General features: G+C 54.8%; 1 protein-coding gene across 3 annotated transcripts in view; it reads left to right on the plus strand.

Annotated features, from left to right (window-relative positions):
- Positions 1–21,731, plus strand: part of PDE9A (phosphodiesterase 9A) — a 110,652-nt gene that overhangs the window by 77,993 nt on the left and 10,928 nt on the right. For all 3 annotated transcript variants that reach the window (XM_064380192.1, XM_064380194.1, XM_064380193.1), the window contains 7 exons: positions 3,244–3,328; positions 10,719–10,800; positions 12,806–12,880; positions 18,247–18,333; positions 20,000–20,104; positions 20,491–20,573; positions 21,102–21,258. In XM_064380192.1, coding sequence (XP_064236262.1) covers positions 3,244–3,328; positions 10,719–10,800; positions 12,806–12,880; positions 18,247–18,333; positions 20,000–20,104; positions 20,491–20,573; positions 21,102–21,258 — 674 coding nt within the window. The remainder of the gene's footprint in view (positions 1–3,243; positions 3,329–10,718; positions 10,801–12,805; positions 12,881–18,246; positions 18,334–19,999; positions 20,105–20,490; positions 20,574–21,101; positions 21,259–21,731) is intronic.

Consider the following 21,731-nt stretch of genomic DNA (forward strand, 5'->3'; position numbering starts at 1 on the left):
GGGCATCAGTGATGCTGCTTCTGCTTTCTGAGGCTGGACTCGCCTTGCTTCTACAAGCATGCTTCTCCCGCAGCTGTGGCTGGCTGCAGGAACTTAATTTATAGGGAGGAGCCTGTGGCAGCTGCTGCCCCAGCCACAGCTGTCCTGACAGTACTCACCACACAGCTGGGGCAGCCTTCCCTGGCAGAGGCCCCCACGGCTTCTCATTTTCCATTCCCCTCACTGTGGCTAAGGGGTGGGGTGAGGGGATGGAGAGGGAGGGCTGTCTACCATGGTCTGGGGCGTGAGGAAGATGAGTTTGTTGATTTAAATAAAGAATTTGTCTTTTTTGAATGGAAAAAAAAAGAAATGAAGATTGGTAGATACATAGAATGGATGGATAGAGAGAATGGATAGAAAAATAAATAGGATGGATAAATAGAACATAGGTAGCTACATAACTAGGATGAATGGGTAGATAGGTGGGTGGATGGATAGAAAGATAGATACATACATACGTGGATGGATAGACAGATGCACAGATGGATGAATGGATATGTAGAAGATAGTAGATAGATAAACAGTAGCGAGATGAATGGATAGTAAATGAATGGATAGAAGATAAATGACTGGATGGACAGTAGATAGATGAATGGATGGACAGTAGATAGATGAATGGATGGATAGATAGTGAGTGAGTGAGTGGGAAATAGGTGGTAGACAGGTAGATAGATAGATAGGCAGGTAGAAAGGATGAATATTTAGAAGGCACGGGACAGGGCAGAAGGCCTAGAAGGACACATATTAATACCTTTCCTGCAAGGATCATAGGATAGTTTATATTCAGGAAAATGACATTTAAGACATAGTAAGTGGACCAGGACCTTGGGCAGAGGGCGGGGCTGCCCTGTTAGCAGTCCACACCACCTGCCCAACTCTTCCCCAGATCGCCTCACTTTCAGCATGCACCGCCTTCCACGTGTGAACCACACGGACCTCCTTTCCTGCCACTGATGTTGAACTGGCTATTTGCTCACGTCAGTGTCCATGGCAAACCCACAGGACATGGATGGGATCCTGCAGTCTAGACAAGGCCCAGGAGTACCCGTGGAGGCCACGCTGGGCTTCCCAGTCCACATGCAAACCCGAAATGTGCTCTTGGGTGCCTTTTCTCAGAAGACGGCCTGTGGCATCCATCAACTTCCTTGAGGTGATGCTTGAGAAAACGGAGACCCCACTCCAAAGGAGAATGTGGACTCAGTGGTTGGAAAAAAACGTCCCGACCTCAGGTACCCTGTGTTTCCCCAGCGGCAGCTCATCTGGACACCGCCATCAGGACAGCGACCACACTAGCTCCAGCCACATGCACTTCATGACCCATGTCCTCTTGCTGTTGGGTAGAAGAGGGGCAGAGAAAGCTTCCATGGCACTGAAGCACATCAGCATGACCAGATCCAAACATCTCACCCTCCAGATTCCTCATCCCTCTTGGCAGAAAGAAGCAGTGTCCCAAGAAGCCATGCCCCTACTTGACCCCTGACCCTGGAAATGCCCCAAAACCCACCCAGGAGGCTGATTCCAGCCAGGCTGCCCTGGGGCACTGCCCTAGGAGAATTTCTTTCTGGAGCCACAGTACTTCCTTGGGGTGGGAAGGAATTGTTACAAACTAGCCAAAGGCTCTGAGTTGATTGGCTTTTCCTTTAGAAATCGTTGGCTTTTTATCTTTAGCAGTTATTCAGAGCCAAACTTCATGAAAAGGGGAATAGAGTGACATCGTGGGAGTATCCTTTTGCATAAAAATTGAGGTGTGATTACAAAGTAACAAAGCTAATCTTTTTTATTTCTTAGTACTCTAATTGAAAAGCCTCACAAAGCTGCTTGCTTCACAGCAGCGTTTCTGGGCTAAGCATGCAGTCAGCCAAGGGTGAAGATCTTGGAGTTTAACACTCTCTTGGAGGCAGAAGCTCCAGTTTGGTTGAAAAATAGTATCCTAACTGTTGAGGCACACCTTTGCAGTGGGACTCTATAACCGCCCAAGGGGTTCACCTTGCCTGCTGCCTAGACAGAGCAGATTCATCAGACAGGAACTGCAGTAAAGTCATTCACCCAGAGCGGGCTGCGTGGGAGACCAGAGTTTTATTGTTCCTCAAATCAGTCTCCACAAGCATTCAGGGAGCAGAGTTTTTAAGGATAACTTGGTGCGAGGGGGGAAGCCAGTGAGCCAGGAGTGCTGATTGGACAGGGGTTAAATCGTAGGGCGTTGAAGCTGTCTTCTGGCGCTGAGTCAGTTCCTGAGTGGGAGCCACAAGATCAGAAGAGTCAGTTTATGCATGTGGGTGGGGCCAGCTGATAAGTGCAGGGTCTGCAAAATGTCTCAAGCACTGATCTTAGGAGCAGTTTAGGGACGGTCAGCATCTTGTACCTCCAGCTGCATGACTCCGAAACCATCATTTCTAACCCTGTGGCTAATGTTAGTCTCGTCCCCAGGCAAGAAGGAGGTCTGCTTTGGGAAAGGGCTGTTACCATCTTTGTTTAAACTATGAACTACAAACTAAGTTTCTCCCAAAGTTAGTTCAGCCGAGGAACGAACAAAGACAGCTGGAGGTTAGAAGCAGGATGGAGTCGGTTAAGTTAGATCTGTTTTATTGTCTCAGTCATACTTTTGCAAAGGCGGTTTCAACGCCAGGAATGTGATCATGCCCAAGTTCTGCTGATCCTCGGCCTTGCCTATTTCTCTTCTGTTTCAAGTCAGCAGCTTCTCCTGGTGAACTGCTCTGGAAGAACGTCACAATGAAAAGCTTTTCCCCTAATGAGACCGTAATCCTCACTGAGAACGCTTTGCGGCTCGCTGCATTTTAATGCTCTGGCGCCACATTTTCCCCCTTTTCTTTTTGGGATAAAAGACGTCTTTGTCCCATGTCTTCAGCTGGTGCTTAGGGGTATGGAGCAAAAAGTGGGTGCCAGAGTTGAGATTGAGGGAGTGGAGAGTGGGGAGGGGCTTCCGCCCTCTGGGAACGGCGCAGAGGGAGGCGGTGGTGCAGCCCTGGCCACGGCACGTGCCTGCGTGGTTACAGTCAGATGTGGCAGAGCTAAGTGCGGAGGTCCGGGCAAAACCTGAGTCTCAGCAGCCGGGGCAGGAGTCAGGAACCTCTGCACCGAGCCATTTTCCTCCCCAGGAGCCACAGGGAGCCCTTAGATACCAGCCTGGAGAGATCGTCCACATTCGTCCACGGTAATGCCCTTGCTGTCTCTCTCTCTCACCAGTGGAAGGACTAAAAGTGGTGGAGATTGAGAAATGCAAGAGTGACATTAAGAAGATGAGGGAGGAGCTGGCGGCCAGAAGCAGCAGGTAGGGTTTGCGCTGGGGCCACAGGCGGCCGGGCCTGGGGAGGGCTTTTCTTTCCAGATGGGCTGGGGCTGTGGGCTTTGTTTCTCCAAAAGAAAGTCTGGTGGTTCAGGCTCGGGAGAGCGCAGTCTGGAGACAACCGCCCTGCTTGCCACCTGCCTGTCAGTGGTGTGGCTTTCTTCTAACGAAAGAGCACATATGGGCCAGGCGGTGGCTCACGCCTGTAATCCCAGCACTGTGGGAGGCCAAGGCAGGAGGACCACTTGAGGTCAGGAGATCGAGACCAGTTTGGCCATCATGGTGAAACCCGATCTTTACTAAAAATACAAAAATTAGCCGGTAGCACACGCCTATAACCCCTGCTATTCTGGAGCCTAAGGCAGGAGAATCGCTTTAACTGGGGAGGCAGAGGTTGCAGTGAGCTGAGATCGTACCACTGCACTCCAGCCTGCACTCGACAGAGCAAGACTCTGTCTCAAAAAAAAAGAGTAGCTGGCACGGTAGCTCATGCCTATAATCCCAGCACTTTTGAGAAGCCGAGGCAGGCAGATCACGAGGTCAGGAGTTCGAGACCAGCCTGCCCAACGTGGTGAAACCCCATCTCTACTGAAAATACAAAAGTTAGCCAAGCATGGTGGCGCACGCCTATAACCCCAGCTACTGGGGAGGCTGAGGACAGGAGAATCACTTGAACCTGGAGGCAGAGGTTACAGTGAGCCAAGATTGCGCCACTGCACTCCAGCCTGGGCTCGACAGAGCAAGACTCTGTCTCAAAAACAAAAGAGCACATACGGCAGATGGAGGCTAGGAAGACAACTTCGCAAAAAGGGGAGTCCTCCTTCTGCAGATTCAAGCCTTAGGAGCAATGTATCCAGCTTGGAACAAGTTGATACCCATTTTTAAAGACAGAACAAAAAGAGAGAAAAGGCATTTGGGGGATGAGCCTCCTGGTGCCGCCAGGGATCCCATTCCCTGTGTGATATTCCCATGGGGTTGCAGTCCAGTGAGGGCTCCAGCCATTAGGAACATCGAAGTCATTCTCCCGGGAGCAGCCGTCCTTCACAGGTGGTACGGGCGCCCAGGGAGCTGTGACTTGAGGGGAGAATGCCGAAGCCGCCACGATGCTACCTCCAAAGTCGGTTTTTTGTACAGCAGGACTCTATTAGAGCCAGGGTCAGGGTGTGTGGATGAACCACGCCCAAACTGGGGATGGAAATGCACACAGTAGCAAAGAGACGCCAGTGATGATGAGCAGAGTGCAGCACTGAGCACTTGTGTGCGGGCGCTGAGCTGAGTGAGGGGCACACAGGACCCGCTCACACCTCCCGGCTTTGCCTCCATGCCTGCTGGTGCCAGCCCAGAAACCACTGGCATATGATGTGGCTCCTGGTTCTCCAGGGTGCCACTGGCTGGCCTTGGCAGAATCTAATGGGGACTCCTGAGCTGAGGAACAGCTCTGGACAATTGCACTCAATGGCTCAGGGCTGCCTGGCATGGTGACGATCACCCCCTGATTTGAAACTCCAGGGCAATCTGCTTAGTGAGGGAGCATGGCAGGTGGAAGGGTCTCAGAGGCAGAAGGTAAGGGGAAAGCCAGAGGTCCTCGCCTGGTCCCCTCGAAGCCCTGGGGGCCAGGCCTCAGGGAGAAAGGCCGAGTGGAAGGAAGCAGGCCTTGTCTGAGCCACGTGAGAGCGAGGGACCATGCCACGTGTCTGTACTGTGAACTCATGGGCTCACTTGGAGTTAGGGATGCCTCAGTCCAGCTGACTTAGGGAAAGGCAGGGCCATACTTTGTAACCATGGAAAACTGAGCGAACAGTCCATCTTCGTCGTTCTTGTGGTGGGAGGCTCTTGAAGGGACGAGAGACAGAGTCCCTCCTTTGTGAGCCTAGGAGGAGCTCCCACGGTGCACAGGAGTGGCCACAGAGCTGGGCCCCCAAGGCTGGGATCCGGCTTGGCAGCCTCAGACACGCATCACTTTTACCTGTGGCACCGTCCTTGGCCGTGAGCTCTATGCAGCTCGGGTCAGCCCTCTGGCCATCCCCTGTGCCCAGGTGCCATGCTGCCGTGGCAGGAGGGTGGTGTCCCAGTGCCGTGCTGCCTCACGTGGGGGCTGTGGGTGAAACAGGGAAGCCTTTCCGGCCCCACCACCAGCACGAGGGGAAGAGGATGAAACCTGAGTTCTGGTCTTCAGCCTGAAACCAGATTCCCTGCACAGCAGCCTGGGGGCTCCCTATGGGTTGGGGAACTCCACCGCCCTGAGGAGTGTGTCTGGAGCTAGGCTGTGCCTCCCAGGGCTCCCCCCAGCTCCTCACCCACAAATGTGTGTCCCTGAGCACTTTCTGGAGGTGTTTGTAGAATGCTGCCCACCCACAGCAGCAGCAGCAAGTGGTGAGACAGACTCCCGCCTCGCCGGTCCTGCCCCTCCGTGTCTGACAGGCACCCGCTCTGTAGAACAAGGCGAGGGCTCGATCTCACGCTGTCCTGGCATGATTCCTGGTGTGCGCTGGTCCTGCAGGTCAGGTTGCGGGGGTAGAATTTGTTTTATCAAACTTATTGTCATTTCCTGGGGCTTCATAACGAATTATTAGAAACTGGGCAGTTTAAAACGATAGGAATGTATTCCCCCGTAGTTCTGGAGGCCACAAGTCCAAAATCAGGGTGCCAGCAGGCCCTGCCCACTCTAAAGACCCCAGGGGCGGGTCCTTCCAGGCCTCTCTTGGCCACTGGTGGCTGCCGTCGGCAATCCCTGGCGTCCCTTGGCCTGGGGGTCTCTGCCTGCTTCCTCACCTGGTGCTCCCATCTGTTCTGTCCAGATTTCCCCCTTTTTCTAAAGACACCCATCCTATCGGAATGGGGTCACCCTCCAGGATGACATCATCTTAACTACATCTGCAACAGCCCTGTCCCCAAATGAGGTCACCTTCACAGGCAGCAGGTTTAAGACTTCAGCATATGACTTGTTGGAGGAGATGCAGTTCAACCTGTAACACACCACATGGGAGGATAACGCCGATTCCAGAACACGCAGAGGAAGCCGCCAGGAGCTCCAGTGAAGCATCAGCCCCTAGGTGCCCGTCAGGCACGCCGGGCTGTGGGGGGCACTTGGGCCCATGTGAGTGACAGAGGCGCTTCCTCCAGGAGTACATTTTTAGAATGCACAGTGCCATAAACCAAAGAGAAGGAGGCTTCCTGGTGCCCCGTCAGCTTCTGGAGGCGACATTCTCAGCTGACAGCTCTGGCAGCCTCCCCCGTAGGTGAGAGACAGGTAAATGAGGCTCTTGCGTCCAACACAGAACAGGGTAAAAAATCTCAAGCGTCGCCGACACATTGAGAAAAAAACGAATCCAGCCCCCTGGGCTCTGGTCTCATCCCCAGCGCGTCACGTGCCCCAGGCCCTAGTCACAGAGCCAGCAGCCCCCACACACGAAACCCCTTCCTGTTTCTCTGTGTAGAAAGGAACTCGGAATAGAGATGCTGAGCTGTTCGCCTGGTGCCTTTTGTCTTTGTCAACAGCAGGGTTGCGTCTCACTCATGAAAGCCCTGTAGCAATGTGGGGACCCTGGGACCAGGCTTAAGCTGGGACTTCCCCGGCTGGCTGGGCAGAAGAGCTGCAAAAGGCCGGTGGAGAGGGGTTTGGGGGGCAGCCCCTTCCCGAGATGGCAGCCCAGCCAGAGGCCTCTGGACAGTCTTGCCTCTGGGAGGAGAATAGAGGCCCTGGGCAGCGTGGATATGGCTCAGCCCCGTGCGCTCAGAGGACCAGTGTGAGCCTGAAATGTGGACCTACGTTCAGCCCACATAGCACACCCCGGTGGGGCCTCGGAGCCAGGGGTCTGGAGCCACCAGAAGCTGCCCCTTGGGACCAGCAGCAGCACCAGGGTCCAGACACAGCTCCCGGGATCAGGCGGCTGTCCCCTGAGAGTCACGAGTTAGGTTTCTCCAGGTTTTCCTTCAAAGACAACAGAGGCCCAACTGCCAGCTGACACTTAGGACAGGGACGGGGCAGGTCTACCCTGGGGGCCACGGCCACTCTGGCCCCCAGCACTGTGCCAGGCAGAGAGCAGAGCACGGAATGTGGGGTTTGCTCAGAGCTGGGGAGCCTGCAGGAGCCTGGGGTGGCCACTGAGGGCTCAGCTGTCATCCCAAACAGATGGCCTTGCGCACTGGCCTAAGCCCCAGGGAAGGGGGGATGGGGACCCTAGGAAATGAAAGCAAAAATAAGCTCCAAATAGGATGAAAAGAAAGGGCGCCGTGCCAGCTGCTCCGTTTGCTGAAAACGCTGGTTTCCATGGCAACAGGATGCAGAAAGAGGGGCTGCCTGGCCAGGCAGGGTCAGGGAGCCCCAGCAGGCCCTTCTCTGCTCCCAGCTCTGGGATCTATCTGCAGGGAACCCACAGGATTCCCACAGTCAAACTGTCTTGCTTGGTGAAGACTTCCATAACCCTCCCGGGGAACGCAGGAGACTTACAGAGACAACACGTGTGCGAATGTTTACACAAAAGAGCAAAGCAGAAAAGAAATCACACTCATGCCATCGTAGTTAACACAGGCAACGTTCAGTACTGCTCGGAAATGTGTCCATGGAATTTCTCGTTTAGTGGGTGACAGTAGGTACCCTTTGACTGGTGCATGTTAGTGGTTGGTTTTGTTAATATTTTGCTGAATCTGTTAGAATTCCCCCTGCACATCAAACTGTGGTAGCAACTCTGATGGGTTTTGCAAGCATGAAGCAGAGGGAAGGGCGACCACGCGAGTCTGTAGTGCGGAGGTTATCACGGGGAGGAGACAGCGGCATGCGAGAAGATCACGCTGAAGCCTCTTTTCCAGAAAGGAAATCTGTGTATTAGTCTAGCTTTGGAAATAGCACAGGCTCGCTGGAAAACCTCCAAGCTCTGCTGATGGGAGTTGAAGGGTGGGCACCCATCATGACAGCAGCGGACGGCGTCCCTCGTTTAAATCCGGACGCAAGGCCTTCCAGATGTTTTTCTGTGTATAGATATCTTGTTTTGAAAACAACTACAGCATGCTGTTTCGTGATCTATTTTTCGCTAATGGCCTTGTGAGCAATAAATAGATTAAATGTAACCAGCATACAGCTCAGAGATTTTCCCAGAAGGCCACAATCAGGCACTGTTTTTAAACCCACCGAATGTGCTCTTTCTTCCCTGCGGCTTGGTCATTTTTCAGCATTAGCTTTCAGTACGTGCTGTGCATAGCGTCATTTTCCCTTTTCATGTAAAGTTTCCTCACTCCGCGTAATATCCGTGATGATCTTCCTAACGGCATCATAGTCCATCAAGCGATGCACTGTGGTGGTTTAAACTACTTTCCATTTGGGGATATTCAGGTGGCTTCTAGTCAGTTTTGTTTTTATTACAATGAATCAAGCCACGATGAATATCTGTGTGCATAGAGCTGTTTGCTCCTGTTTAATTCTTAAGATAAATTCCCCAGGGTAGATGTGTGGGCTCAGAGGATATGAATTTCTTTTTTTTTTTTTTTTTTTTGAGATGTAGTCTCACTCTGTCGCCCAGGCTGGAGTGCGATGGCGCGATCTCAGCTCACTGCAACCTCTGCCTCCCAGGTTCAAGCGATTCTCCTGCCTCAGCCTCCCAAGCAGCTAGGACTACAGGCATGTGACACCACACCCAGCTAATATTTGTATTTTTAGTAGAGATGGGGTTTCACCATGTTAGCCAAGATGGTCTCGATCTCCTGACCTCATGATCCACCTGTCTCAGCCTTCCTAAGTGCTGGGATTACAGGCGTGAGCCACTGCGCCCGGCCAAGGATATGAATTTCTATGTGGCGCTTATAGTGCAGTATTAAATTGCTCTCCCCGAAGATGGGGCTTTATTTACAAATCGCAGGAGCTTCAGCTGCGTTCAGCAATCTGAGTGCCCCCTAGCCTGGTGAATGTCACACAGGCCAGGCGTGACCCCCACCTACCGTCATCCAAGTACACAGGGAGCCTGGTCACTTCCAAGCAAGTGCACAGCCGCAGAGGGTCCCCAGATCCACCCAGCCCACCCCTCCCCCCAGGCACTCTGCTGCAGGGGCACAAGACCTCCTGGGGCAGCCGCTCCTCATTCAGCTTCCAGGGACCACCCTGCAGACAGCACACTGCCCAGGCGGAAGGCGGCTTTCCCTCCGAAACACACCTGGCTCACTTTGCCCTGCTCCTGTGTGGGATGCCTCGACACTGAGTGCTAAACGAAAATGGAGTCAGGCAGAAAATCCATCTGTTAACGTTGCATGTAACAGGGCAAGTTGGAAACATTTTAAAAGTGCATCACTGGGGACTGGATACTAACGTGTGCTTCGGCCACACCCTGGAGGAACTTTGAAAATGGAGCTAAGCTCTGTGCAGCAGCTCGGGATGAGTTCATGACGTGTTAGGTGACAAAGCGAGTTGCAGCAGAGTGAATTTGGTGCAATTCTATCTTTGTTTAAAAGTGCAAAGGGGCTGGGTGGGGTGGTTCACGCCTGTAATCCCAACACTGTGGGAGGCCGAAGCGGACAGATCACTTGAAGTCAGGAGTTCGAGACCAGCCTGGCCAACATGGTGAAACCCCGTCTCTACTAAAAATACAAAAATTAGTCAGGTGTGGTGGCATGCACCTGTAATCCCAGCTACTCAGGAGGCTGAGGCAGGAAAATCACTTGAACCCAGGAGGCAGAGGTTTTAGTGAGCTGAGATTGCACCATTGCACTCCAGCCTGGGCAACAGAGCGAAACTCTGCCGGCATGGGGGCAGGAGGGATGGTACAAAGGGTTGGGGTGCAGTGGCTCACCCTGTAATCCCAACACTTTGGGAGGCTGAGGCAGAAGGATTGTTTGAACCTAGGAATTCAAGACCAGTCTGGGTAACATAGCAAGACCCCATCTCTACAAAAAATTAAAATATTGTTAAAAGGTATAAGTGGCCACCCATGTGTGTCCACACTTCAGAACATTCTGGAAAGATAAACCAAACGATTAGAAGTGATTTCCAGAGTATGGGGTTTCGGGAGACGCGTGGGTAAAGCGAGGACTTCGGTTTTCTCACTTCGCTTCTTTTTTACTTTATTCCCGTGTTGTTTAGATTCTTTAGAATAAGAATGTTTTCATTTTGAAAACATGCGAAAAAGGTTTTTTAGAAACTTGTCTGAAAGAGAAGATAACCCTCAACATCTGACTTTGTGTGTTTTCCAAGAGCCCAATATGAGGTCAGAGGTCCAGGCAGGTCCTGGGGGATTTTGCTCGAGGGGTCGCTGCCATCCTGACTTCCTCTCCCACAGCAAATAAGACCACACGGAGCTTGGGGGTTTGGGTTTGTCGCTTGCTTTTGCTCTGCCGAGGGCTCCACCAGACAGACAGCAGGACCACAGCTCACCTCTGCTCCTCTCTCTAGGACCAGCTGCCTCTGTAAGTACAGTTTTTTGGATAACAACAAGAAGTTGACTCCTCGACGTGATGTTCCCACTTACCCCAAGGTAAGGTGAGATTCCGGCCCAGAAGCCGCTCTGGCAGGGTCTGGCCCTGCAGCCCGGCGTGCTGTGTGCACACTCACATAAACAGCCCCTCCCAGCCCCGGGCTGCGGACGGTAAGGGTTACTCTGAGGCAAAGTATTTTTTCTCTGACATTTGTTTAGCAAAAGTGATCCTAGAGCATACCTTCCCCTGAAAGGCAATGTCCGCCCGGCCCCTGGAGCTGACCTGGTAAATGGTTTTCACACTCAAACATTAAAGAACTTTAATGTTTAACTAAATTGTTAAAAATTTAATTGAAACATTTTTTTGGACCCACTCCTTTGGCCCTGGTCCCTGAACAATCCTTAGTTGTCCTGACGAGTTTTGCTGTTTTGCACAAAAGTGTTCTTAGTTATAAGAGAAGCTGTGATCTTGGTGAGGTAGCAATGGCATTTTTGAAATAATGACAAAAGGAGGGTCTCAAGATGCCGGTCACCCTCTCAACGCCTTCAGCTAGGAAGCAGGCAAAATCCCAGCCCAGTTCGTTTTTAATGTGTTCTTGTGCTAAGATTCAGGGGGCACAGGTTCCACAGACAGCAGAGGCCTGGGCAGAGCACGGTGGGTTCTGCGGCTGCCTGCTGTTCAGGCAGTGACAGAACCTTCCAGAGCCTCCATGTGGGCTGCTGCTGTCCCTTAGTCAGCGATTCTACCTACGCAGTTCCAAACGGTGCCCTGGATGTTGTCAGGTTTTGGGGGTGGGTAATTTTTGTTGGTTTTTTTTTTGGGGGTGGTTGGGTATATTTTGTTGTTTTTTTGAGACGAAGTCTCACTCTGTCTCCCAGGCTAGAGTGCAGTGGCACGATCTCGGCTCACTGCAACCTCTGCCTCTCGGGTTCAAGCAATTCTCCTGCTTCAGCCTCCCAAAGTGCTGGGATTACAGGCGTGAGCCACTGCGCCCGGCCTTATCTGAGGTTTTTGAATGGAGATTAGTGCCTTTTTCCATTGGAAAATAAGCCCCACGCTTCTCATGATCCCGTCCCAGGGAGTCATGCAGCACACCTAGATCAGAATCAAAGGTGTCAGCGCTCTGGGTCTGTTCCCTTATAAAAAACAAAACACCGATATCCAGTAAGACCCCGGAGAAGACAGTGTGTCACACCAAAGCAGTGTTCTTGTCTTCTGCCTAAAGCCACAGCCTCTGTCCTGTGACAGCTTAACCTAAAGCCCGATGTCCTTAGGAGCAGCCCCGGGGCACCGTCCGGGTCAGCAGGCCTGCTCTTCAAGCTCTCAGCAGAAACCAGGGATGGGTTCTGGACAGGAGCGTCCCAGAATAACTTCTTAGGTGGTATCTGAATTTATGCCAAGTGAATCCCCGCCCCCCACCACTTCACTTTATTGTCCTTTTTTTTGAGATGGAGTCTCACTCTGTTGTCCAGGCTGGAGTGTAATAATGTGGTCTCAGCTCACTACAACCTCCACCTCCCAAGTTCAAGCAATTCTTCCGCCTCCGCCTCCCGAGTAGTTGGGATTACAGGCACCCACCATCATGCCCTGCTAATTTTTGTATTTTTGTAGAGATGAGATTTCACCATGTTGGCCAGCTTGGTCTTCAACTCCCGACCTCAGGTGATCTGCCTGCCTCGGCGTCCCAAAGTGCTGGGATTACAGGCCTGAGCCACCACGCCCGGCTATTGTCCGTTTCCTCATCAGGCTTCTTGAGGTCTCATTTACACACAGTAGTTCTTTAGGTTTGGAGTACAGTGAATTTTGACAAACTTGCTTAGTCCTGTGTCCTCCACCATACGGGACATTTCTGTCACCCCAAACCCTCCCCATCCCCCTGGCCCTGCCTCTGGCACCCACTGATGGGATTTCCACCGTGGCACTGGCCCTTTCCAGAAGGCTGTGGCCTGTGAGTCTGACGCAGGCGCCTTTGAAAGAGAATGGGAGAAAGAGAAGCGTCCCGGCACGCACATGGCCCCGCGGGCCCCCGGCGCCTGGTTAACACGGAGCTCCTGTCCTTTCCAGTACCTGCTCTCTCCAGAGACCGTCGAGGCCCTGCGGAAGCCGACCTTTGACGTCTGGCTTTGGGAGCCCAACGAGGTAAGTGCGGGGCTCATGGGCACCGCATCCCGGGGGGGGGCAGCTCAGGATCGTGGACCCCAGTGGGACCACCCCCGTCGCTCTTCCTGCTTCATGCCTTCCCCTCATCTTTTTAAAGACTGAAAAAAGACAAAACAAAAACAAAATAAACCTTGCTTCGCCAGGTTTTAGCTGAAAGTAACACTTTCTAGGAGGGCTCAGGAGACAGACCTCACAGCAGGGGGATTCTGTGAGCTGGGGAGGCAGCTGTCAGGGCAGGGAGGCTCCATCCAGGGTTTCTCCATGCTGGGCTCCCTGGGCCTCTGCCTGCCCTACAGACCCTCTCGAGAGGCTGGCAGCCCCATGCTGCACCTGCAAACAGGCTGTGTGCTGCAGAACGCCCCTGCTGGGAGCAAGTCTCTCCTCGAGGAAAGGGCTGCGGTCAGAGTGCTCTGCTCTGAGACCGTTGTCTGCGAAGGCAAGGCACGGGCAGCTGGTCGCCCCAGATAAGTGACATGTGGGTTCTGGGAACTGTGTCACCTTCTGTAGCAAGGCTTGAGGCCAGGAGTTCCAGACCAGCCTGGGTGATATGGCTTGGCTGTGTCCCCACCCAAATCTCACCCTGAATTGTCACCCCACATGTCAAGGGTAGGGCCAGGTGGAGATAACTGAATCGGGGGGCAGTTTCCCCCCATGCTGTTCTCGTGGTGGTGAATGAGTCTCAGAAGATCTGACGGTTTTATAAACGGAAGTTCCCCCGCACACGCCCTCTTGACCGCCGCCATGTAGGTGATCTGCTCCTCCTCCGCCTTCTGCCGTGATTGCGAGGCCTCCCCAGCCGTGTGGAACTGTCAGCCCGTTAAGCCCCTTTTTCTTTATAAATTTCCCAGGCTCGGGTATGTCTTTGTTAACAGCAAGAGAACAGACTAATGCACTGGGCAGCATAGCAAGACCTCGTCTCCACAAAACGAAAAAAGTGTTAAATTCCCATTGGCTGAAAAATTAAAAAGTTGGGAATTTTTGTGTTTTTTGCACCCCAAGAAATGAAAAAGTTTTCTCATTGCAGTCCTCGGGCCCAGCAGTTTTCAACCCACCAAAATCTAAGGACGTTTTTGTGCTTGTCACAGCATGGACAATGCAGACGGCTCCTCAGCAAGCTCACCTGCGCTTTTTGACAAGCTGGGCCGCAGCGAAGTCTCCTCAAAGGGCAGGAAGTGGGATCCCCGAGGCCAGGTTGCCGACCGCTGAGTCCCTGCCCTCTAAGTGAACCTCTTTCATGAGCTTCATCTCCCAGCAGGAGAAGAACGGCAGCAGCAGCAGCACCAGCCAGAAAAGCGGAGATCCCGCCTGCACTCCCCACCCCAGCTCACCCGGAAGGGCAGCAGGCAGTCAGTCCCAGGGGCTGCACTACTGCAAACCTCAAAACCTCCAGCCGCCACGTGCCAGTTTGCTCCCCAGGTCTGAGAGTGCAGGACCGGGGCGCGGAGACGGCAGGAGGAGCAGGCTTTACGTGTGCAGCATGACTGTCTAGGTCAACGCATAAAAAGAAAGGGCCCCAGGCGCGGGAGATGCAAGGAGTGAGGGAAAGCGAGAAAGGGAAGCGTTGAGCTGCTGGCGTGCGGCGGCGGCTCCCAGGGACCCCGCACCGAAGCTGAGACTGGGCAGAACAAGTCCCCGGCAAGCAGACACCGCAGACGGTTAGAGCACACCGACTCCTGCTCCAGCCTGTGGGCAGGCACCACGCCTGGAGCATCGTGCAGAAAAATCACCATCCCTGGCGAGGTGCAGTGGCTCACAGCTGTAATCCCGGCACTTTGGGAGGCCGAGGCGGGCGGATCACCGGAGGTCAGGATTTCGAGACCAGCCTGATCAACGTGGTGAAATCCCATCTCTACTAAAAATACAAAATTAGCCAGGTGTGGTGGCTCATGCTCGTAATCCCAGCTACTCAGGAGGCTGAGGCAGGAGAATCGCTTGAACCCAGGAGGCAGAGGTTGTGGTGAGCCAAGATCATGCCATTGCAGTCCAGCCTGGGCAACGAGTGACACTCCATCTCCGAAAAAAAAAAATCACCATCCCCAAAGTCATTTTGACCGCAGCCTCTTGTGAGGAAGAGCTAAGCCAGGGGCCACTGACGGCAAAGCGCCTGCACAGAAACGTCACTTGCTGTCTTTTCTGCCACCGTCTACCAGGGAACCCTTCGAGCACGGGCCACTGTGGCTGGGGAGGTGGGGCTTGCCCCACGAAGCTGAGGGATCTGTGCCTCCGTCATAGAAAGGCCACCTCTCTGTCCTGTGATCGCAGAGTGGATTCACACTCACTCGGGGATGGCAGGCGGGCAAGGCAGACGGCTCCCGGCAGCTGGACTCGGCCTCTGGGTGGTGTCTCCCACGGCCCGTGGTTTCTGCCCAGCAGATCCCAAGGGCACCCCAGGAGACCGATGCGGGTTCCAGTGCTTCCAAGAAGCATCTAGCTGCCTGCGTGTGAGAACGCAGAGATGCCCAAGACAGGAGCCGTGGCCTCTGGCAGATCTGGCGATGCCAAGAATTTTGGAATGTGAGTGGCAAAGAGGGACAACTAAAGGGACACACAGGAAAACAGCCCTCTCGGCCCCACAGAACTGCATCTGGCTGCCCATGAGGCAGCTGGCACTCAGAGAACGCCAGTGCCCCACAGGCGATCACCTCTCCCTTCCAGCAGGGGCGACCCTGTCTTTCTCCCAGTGGCTCAAACCATTGTCCTGCCCATCACAAACCGGATGGGGGACATGACTTCTGGCTGCCGTGCCCTCCCATCTGTTAGGGCCTCCACCCAGGGCTGTGGCCCCCTCTATCAAGTGCAGAGCTGGGAGGCTTCAGGAGCCTCCCCTGTCATCTCATGAGTCCCCCACCAGTGGACCATGCAGCCCACTCAGACCAGGACCCGCCACCACATGCGGGAGCTGCCCAATCCCTCGTGCCCGCCTGGGGCTCGGGACTGCACGTGCAGCCACAGATGCATACGGCCCTCCTGCCCCACGGCCTCCACGTAGGCCACGTAAGTGGCACCAGGTGGCCCTGTCTGCCAGTTGGCATCTCCTCTTGACTCTGATTTAACAGCAGACACATCTGCCCTTCAGGGCTGCCTTGAGCAGCATCTGGGCTGGTCAGGTGGAGAGCGACAATTTTCCAGGCTGCAGCCCCTAGAGTCCTAAGCGCCGGCATTCAGGATGGTGAGGGGCCAGCAGCTCTGGGCAGTGAGGCGCCTGGCTGGGTGATCCAGGCAGCAGCTGACAGCGGCCTGGGAGCCAGCCCTCCTGTCCTCACGTGGGGCCCCATCTCCAAAAGCCGGACTGATGCCCTGCACATTATCCAAGCTACATCTGCACTGTCCCCCCAAGGAAAACGAGTATGTGGCTCACGTGCTTTAAGGACGCTTCCCAGGTGACATTCCAAGCTCCCATCTGTGGCCGCATGTGGAGGAGTTTCCAGTTTTCCAGATGGATTCTCTGCAATGCCAGAGAAACCTCCGCCTCCTTTAGAGCCATCTCATCAATGCCATGATGGCAAGCTTCGATCTACAAAAACGCACCTCCCTGGCAGCATTTCCAGGTCTCATACGCAGCGTAACAAGTAAAAATGGATTTTTCGGTGGCACACCCTGTCCTAGTTTGCTGAGGCTGCCATAACAAAGTGCAGAGACTGGGGTGGCTTCGGCCACAGAAGTTGATTCCTCAGTTCTGGAGCTGGAAGTCCGGGATCAAGGTGGCTGCCAGGTTTGGCTTCTCCAGGGGCCTCTGTCCGTGGCTTGCAGACAGCCACCGTCTTGCTGTGTCCTCCTGTGGCCTGTTCCCTCTGCACACGCACCCCCGGTGCTCTTCCTCTTCTTATAAAGACACCAGTCCCAGCCGGGCGCGGTGGCTCACGCCTATAATCCCAGCACTTTGGGAGGCCGAGGTGGGCGGATCACAAGGTCAGGAGTTCAAGACCAGCCTGGCCAATATGGTGAAACCCCGTCTCCACTAAAAATACAAAAATTAGCCAGGTATGGTGGCGCACACCTGTAGTCCCAGCTATTCAGGAGGCTGAGGCAGGAGAATCGCTTGAACCTGAGAGGCGGAGGTTGCACTGAGTTGAGATCGTGCCATTGCACTCCAGCCTGAGTGACAGAGTGAGACTTCATTTCAAAAAAAAGACAACAGCCCCATTGGACCAAGGCCTCACCCTGACTATGGAACCTTCCAGACCTCCGTAAAGGCCCTGTCTCCAAATAGCCCATTGGGGTCAGGGCTTTAACACACTGACTTAGGGGAACGTGCAGTTTGGTTTGTAACATGCCCTTTTGGGAAGAGAAGGTCGTGCAATGATCAGAGACAGGCAGGAAGCCATGCTGGGCTCCAGCAGGGGTGGCCCAGTGCCCTGCACAGACAGCAGGCAGCGGGCGGCTGGGCTGGACCAGGTGGGCACAGGTGGGGGTCCCTGGGCGGGGGACACCTGCCAGGGGTGTCTAAACTGTCCCTTTTCTGCACGTCTCCCCTCCTGCTGGACTCCCCACCCAAGACCTGGTTTTTCCAGAAAGCAATGCCCACTTTGGTCAAACTCTCATTTTTAAAACTCACTTCATATTTTCCTCCCTGACTTAATTAGCTCCAAGGCACTGACAGTGCATTGAAATAGATGTCCACCATGACAATAAACCCTCTTTAGGACTGAAAACAAAATCTGTTTCAGCTTGAACAGGGATCTCAAGAGAAGCCAGAGCTCCATGAAAAAGGGTTAGGAGGAGCGGCTTTCCCAGGGCGGGCTCCATCTGCACACTGCAGTTAAGACGTAAAAGTATCTCCGGTCCCAGCGGGGCCCCAGAGGAGCGCAGGTCAACGTTTCTGGATGTAGATGGTCAAAGCGCCTTTGATGTCCAGCCTCAGGCAAGGAAAGGGCCTTTTTCTCCGTGACGCCGCCCGTGCTCAGGTGTGTGCCGGATAGAACTGTGTCCTGGAAACCTCAGCTGTGACACTGATCCACTGAGATTGTTGTTCATGTGTAGAAATCAGTAAAACCTTTTGGTGTGGTGATTTGGGAGCGGGTGTGCGCTCTCGCCTAGTCGCCATCCTTGCTTTCTTAGAATTCTCCTTGACTTCGGAACCAGCCCTCCACCCCCAGGAGACCCCCCCCCCACCCCGTGTGCTCTCAAAGCCCCACCCATCTGGGTGGCGCGGAAAGGCCGGTCCGAAGACCTCTCCTCCTGCATCTCGCCGACCAGGCTTCGCACTCGGCAGACTTTCTGGGAGGGGGAGTGCCCACCCTCCTGCCGACCGTCCTGCTGGCACTCCGAGGACGACAGAGGGAAGCCAGGGGCTGGGGAGCCTGCTACACGGCTGCCCAATGCCCACCCTTCTCCTGTGCCCACAGATGCTGAGCTGCCTGGAGCACATGTACCACGACCTCGGGCTGGTCAGGGACTTCAGCATCAACCCCGTCACCCTCAGGAGGTGGCTGGTGAGTGCCAGACCCACCTTTAGTTCCTCCTGGGCAGGTGGTTTCATCCAGTTCCACAGGCATGGAGGGGATGCATCACCAGGGCACCTTCCTGATGGCACTTCGCTCCCTGAGAGCAGAGGCGACGTTCCCCGGGGAGTTCTGTGAGGATGCTCAGCCTGTCTCTATTCGTCCTTCCACCAAAAAACGTTCTTTACGCCCAAACTCCTGCTCTGATGAGCAAGAAAACAGTGAGACTCTGCCATCATCAAGCGAAGCAGCGTGTCCTAAAGCAGCAGCGTGTGGGAGCGTGTGTGTATCTGCGTGTGTGAGTGTGGGAGTGTGAGTGTGGGAGCCTGTGTGTGTCTGCGTGTGAGTGTGGGAGCGTGTGTGTGTCTGCGTGTGAGTGTGGGAGCGTGTGTGGGGGGGGAGTGTGTGTCTGCGTGTGTGTGTGGGAGTGAGTGTGGGAGCGTGTGTGTCTGCATGTGTGAGTGTGGGAGCGTGTGTGTGTCTGCGTGTGTGTGTGGGAGTGTGAGTGTGGGAGTGTGTGTGTGTCTGCGTGTGTGAGTGTGGGAGCGTGTGTGTGTCTGCGTGTGTGAGTGTGGGAGTGTGAGTGTGGGAGTGTGTGTGCGTGTGCGTGTGAGTGTCTGAGTGTGTGTGTCTGCGTGTGAGTGGGAGCGTGTGTGTGCGTGTGTGAGTGTGGGAGTGTGTGTGTCTGAATGTGGGTGTGTGGGTGGGAGTTTGTGTGTGTGTGTCTGAGTGTGGGTGAGTTGGAGTGTATTCGTGTGTGTGAGTGTAGGGGTGTGGATGTGAGCATGTGGGGTGTGTGTGTGTGTTTAGGGGTGGGTATGTGTGAATGTGGGGTGGGAGTGAGTGTGGGAGTGTGAGTGTGTGTGTCAGTATGGGTGTGTGCATGTGCGTATCTGTGGATGTGGGATGTGTCTGCATGTATGTATCTGTGTGGATGTGGGTTGTGTGGGGGTGCATGTGTGTATCTGTGTGGATGTGGGGTGTGTCTGTGGGTGTGTGGATGTGTGGATGTGGATGTGGGGTGTGTGTACATGTGTGTCTCGATGGGTGTGTGGGGGTGCATGTGTGAGGATGGATGTGTGCATGTGTCTGTGTGTGGGTGTGGGGTGTGTATGCCTGTGTGTCTATGTGTGGATGTGGGGTGTGTCTGTGTGTGTGTGCTTGTGTATCTGTGTGGATGTGGGGAGTGTGACTGTATGTGAGTGTGTAGGAATGAGTGTGGGTGTGTGCATGTGATGTCTGTATGTGTGAATATGTTTAGCAGCAGGTATTTTTAATGAAATATGGTTCAGAACCAAATATTAAAAACCTATTAAAGATTTCATGAGATTGAGGACCCAGAGACCCCTCTTGGAGTCTCCCCTCCCCCACCCCCTAACTTTGTGCCCCAATGTCCTTGACTGCAAGGTGAAAACCCCTGGTGGGAGCTGTGTCCCCACACCTGTCCCGGGCGCCATCGTGTGGCCCATTTGATGTTCTCAGGGTCTCTGCATCACCTCGTTGGTGTCTGTGGTAAATACGGGAACGCTGTTGACCCCTGGTTGGGATGAGGGTTTGGCAGAGAACGTTCAAGCCTGCGCACAGCCTTCTGGGTGGCTTAGGAGGAGAGGTGGGTGGGCCCAGGCACAGGGCGACCCCGACTCCCTGCCTCCCGCAGCTCTGTGTGCACGACAACTACAGAAACAACCCCTTCCACAACTTCCGGCACTGCTTCTGCGTGACCCAGATGATGTACAGCATGGTCTGGCTCTGCGGTCTCCAGGTGGGTCCTGCCCGCCGCACACCCAGACCTCCACTCTCTGCGTCAGGCGGAGGCTCCTTCCGGGGAGCGGCAGCCCCCTCCCACCGAGGATGCCACAGGCGCGGGGTCCTCAGCCGCTCCGCCCCTCCTAGGGAAGCACCCCTACCCGTCAGCCTCCCCATGGGAGAGGCTGCTGCTAGGATCACATGAGCAAGTGTGCCCCGACCTGGTCACCCCTCCACCCCGCAGCCAGGCCAGCCCTCTCCCACCACGCCGGGAGACTCCACATGGCTGCAGGGGCTTTGTCCCCTCTCCCACCACCGCCACTCACCCAGTTCCACCCCCCTCACCCCGTCCCACCCTCCGAGTGAAGAGGGCAAACGCCTATGCCCTGTTTTCCAATCCAGGAGAAGTTTTCCCAAACGGATATCCTGATCCTAATGACAGCGGCCATCTGCCACGATCTGGACCATCCCGGCTACAACAACACGTATGTTCAGAGTTTTCTCTTTTTTTCCTTGTAAAAGGCACCCTGGCTACCGGAGGGAACCTATCGGCCCAACCCTCAGAGCAGTTCCCAGATGGAGCTGTCAGTGACAGCCTCCCCGCCCCAGCTCTGCCTCCACCCACAGCTCCAGCTTCTGGACTTTGCCCGGGGCCTTGGGTCTCCCCGGAGCAGGAAGGTTCAGGATTATCAGACCCCGGGGGGCTTTTCCAGCCCTGTGCGTGCTTGGCTCCAGGCTCAGGTGCACGGCAGAGCTCTGGCTGCGCCGGCACCTTCTCCACCCCAGGCAGAAAGCAACACCGATGTGTACGCAGGGATGGGGACTCCACACGCCCCTCTCAGGAACTCGCCCCTCCCTGGACAGACTCCCGGCTGGCTTCCGCAGGGAAGGCAGAGAGCAGGGGCCAGAAGAGAGGGAGGAAAGAGACTGCAGAGGGACAGGAGGTGGGACTGAGGTGTCCCTCCTGGGGCGAGGGTGCCTGAGCCTCCCGTCACGCTCCCCTCGCCTCCCAGGTACCAGATCAATGCCCGCACAGAGCTGGCGGTCCGCTACAACGACATCTCGCCCCTGGAGAACCACCACTGCGCCGTGGCCTTCCAGATCCTCGCCCAGCCCGAGTGCAACATCTTCTCCAGCGTCCCCGCTGATGGCTTCAAGCAGATCCGACAGGTGCGTGGGGGTGCATTCGTGGTGGGGGCAGAGCAGCCCCACTCTCCAGTGGATAGAGGCTCCCAGAAGCTCCTGGCCACAGCAGTGCCCTGGGGACCCAGGGGAATTGTCTCTCCTTCCTCACCTCCAGGCCCCAGAGCGGAGCCCAAAAAAAGTGGGTACCCTCGCCATGCGCACATGTATCCCACTGACCCACACTTCCCAGCTTCTATTTAACTCAGCCTCCACTGGCCCCCTTTGAGATAAATCCTTTGTCCCTCTCCCAGCCCAGGAAACTGAGACTTAGCGAAGGTACGTAGCCTGACCGAGGAGGGGCCAGGCCCTGGACAGACACGTCTACTGCATCCAACATAGGAAAGCTGCCCACTGCCCCATAACCCCAGTTGCTGTCACCTACCACCCACGGCCCGGTCAGCCCCCTCCCTTTTTTTTGACAGAGTCTCTATCCCCCAGGCGGGAGTGCAGTGATGCAA

The sequence above is a fragment of the Aotus nancymaae genome, unplaced genomic scaffold (assembly GCF_030222135.1).
Source record: "Aotus nancymaae isolate 86718 unplaced genomic scaffold, 86718_ANA_hifiasm-v0.15.2.pri h1tg000022l_1, whole genome shotgun sequence".
In the NCBI taxonomy this organism is placed as follows: Eukaryota; Metazoa; Chordata; class Mammalia; order Primates; family Aotidae; genus Aotus; species Aotus nancymaae.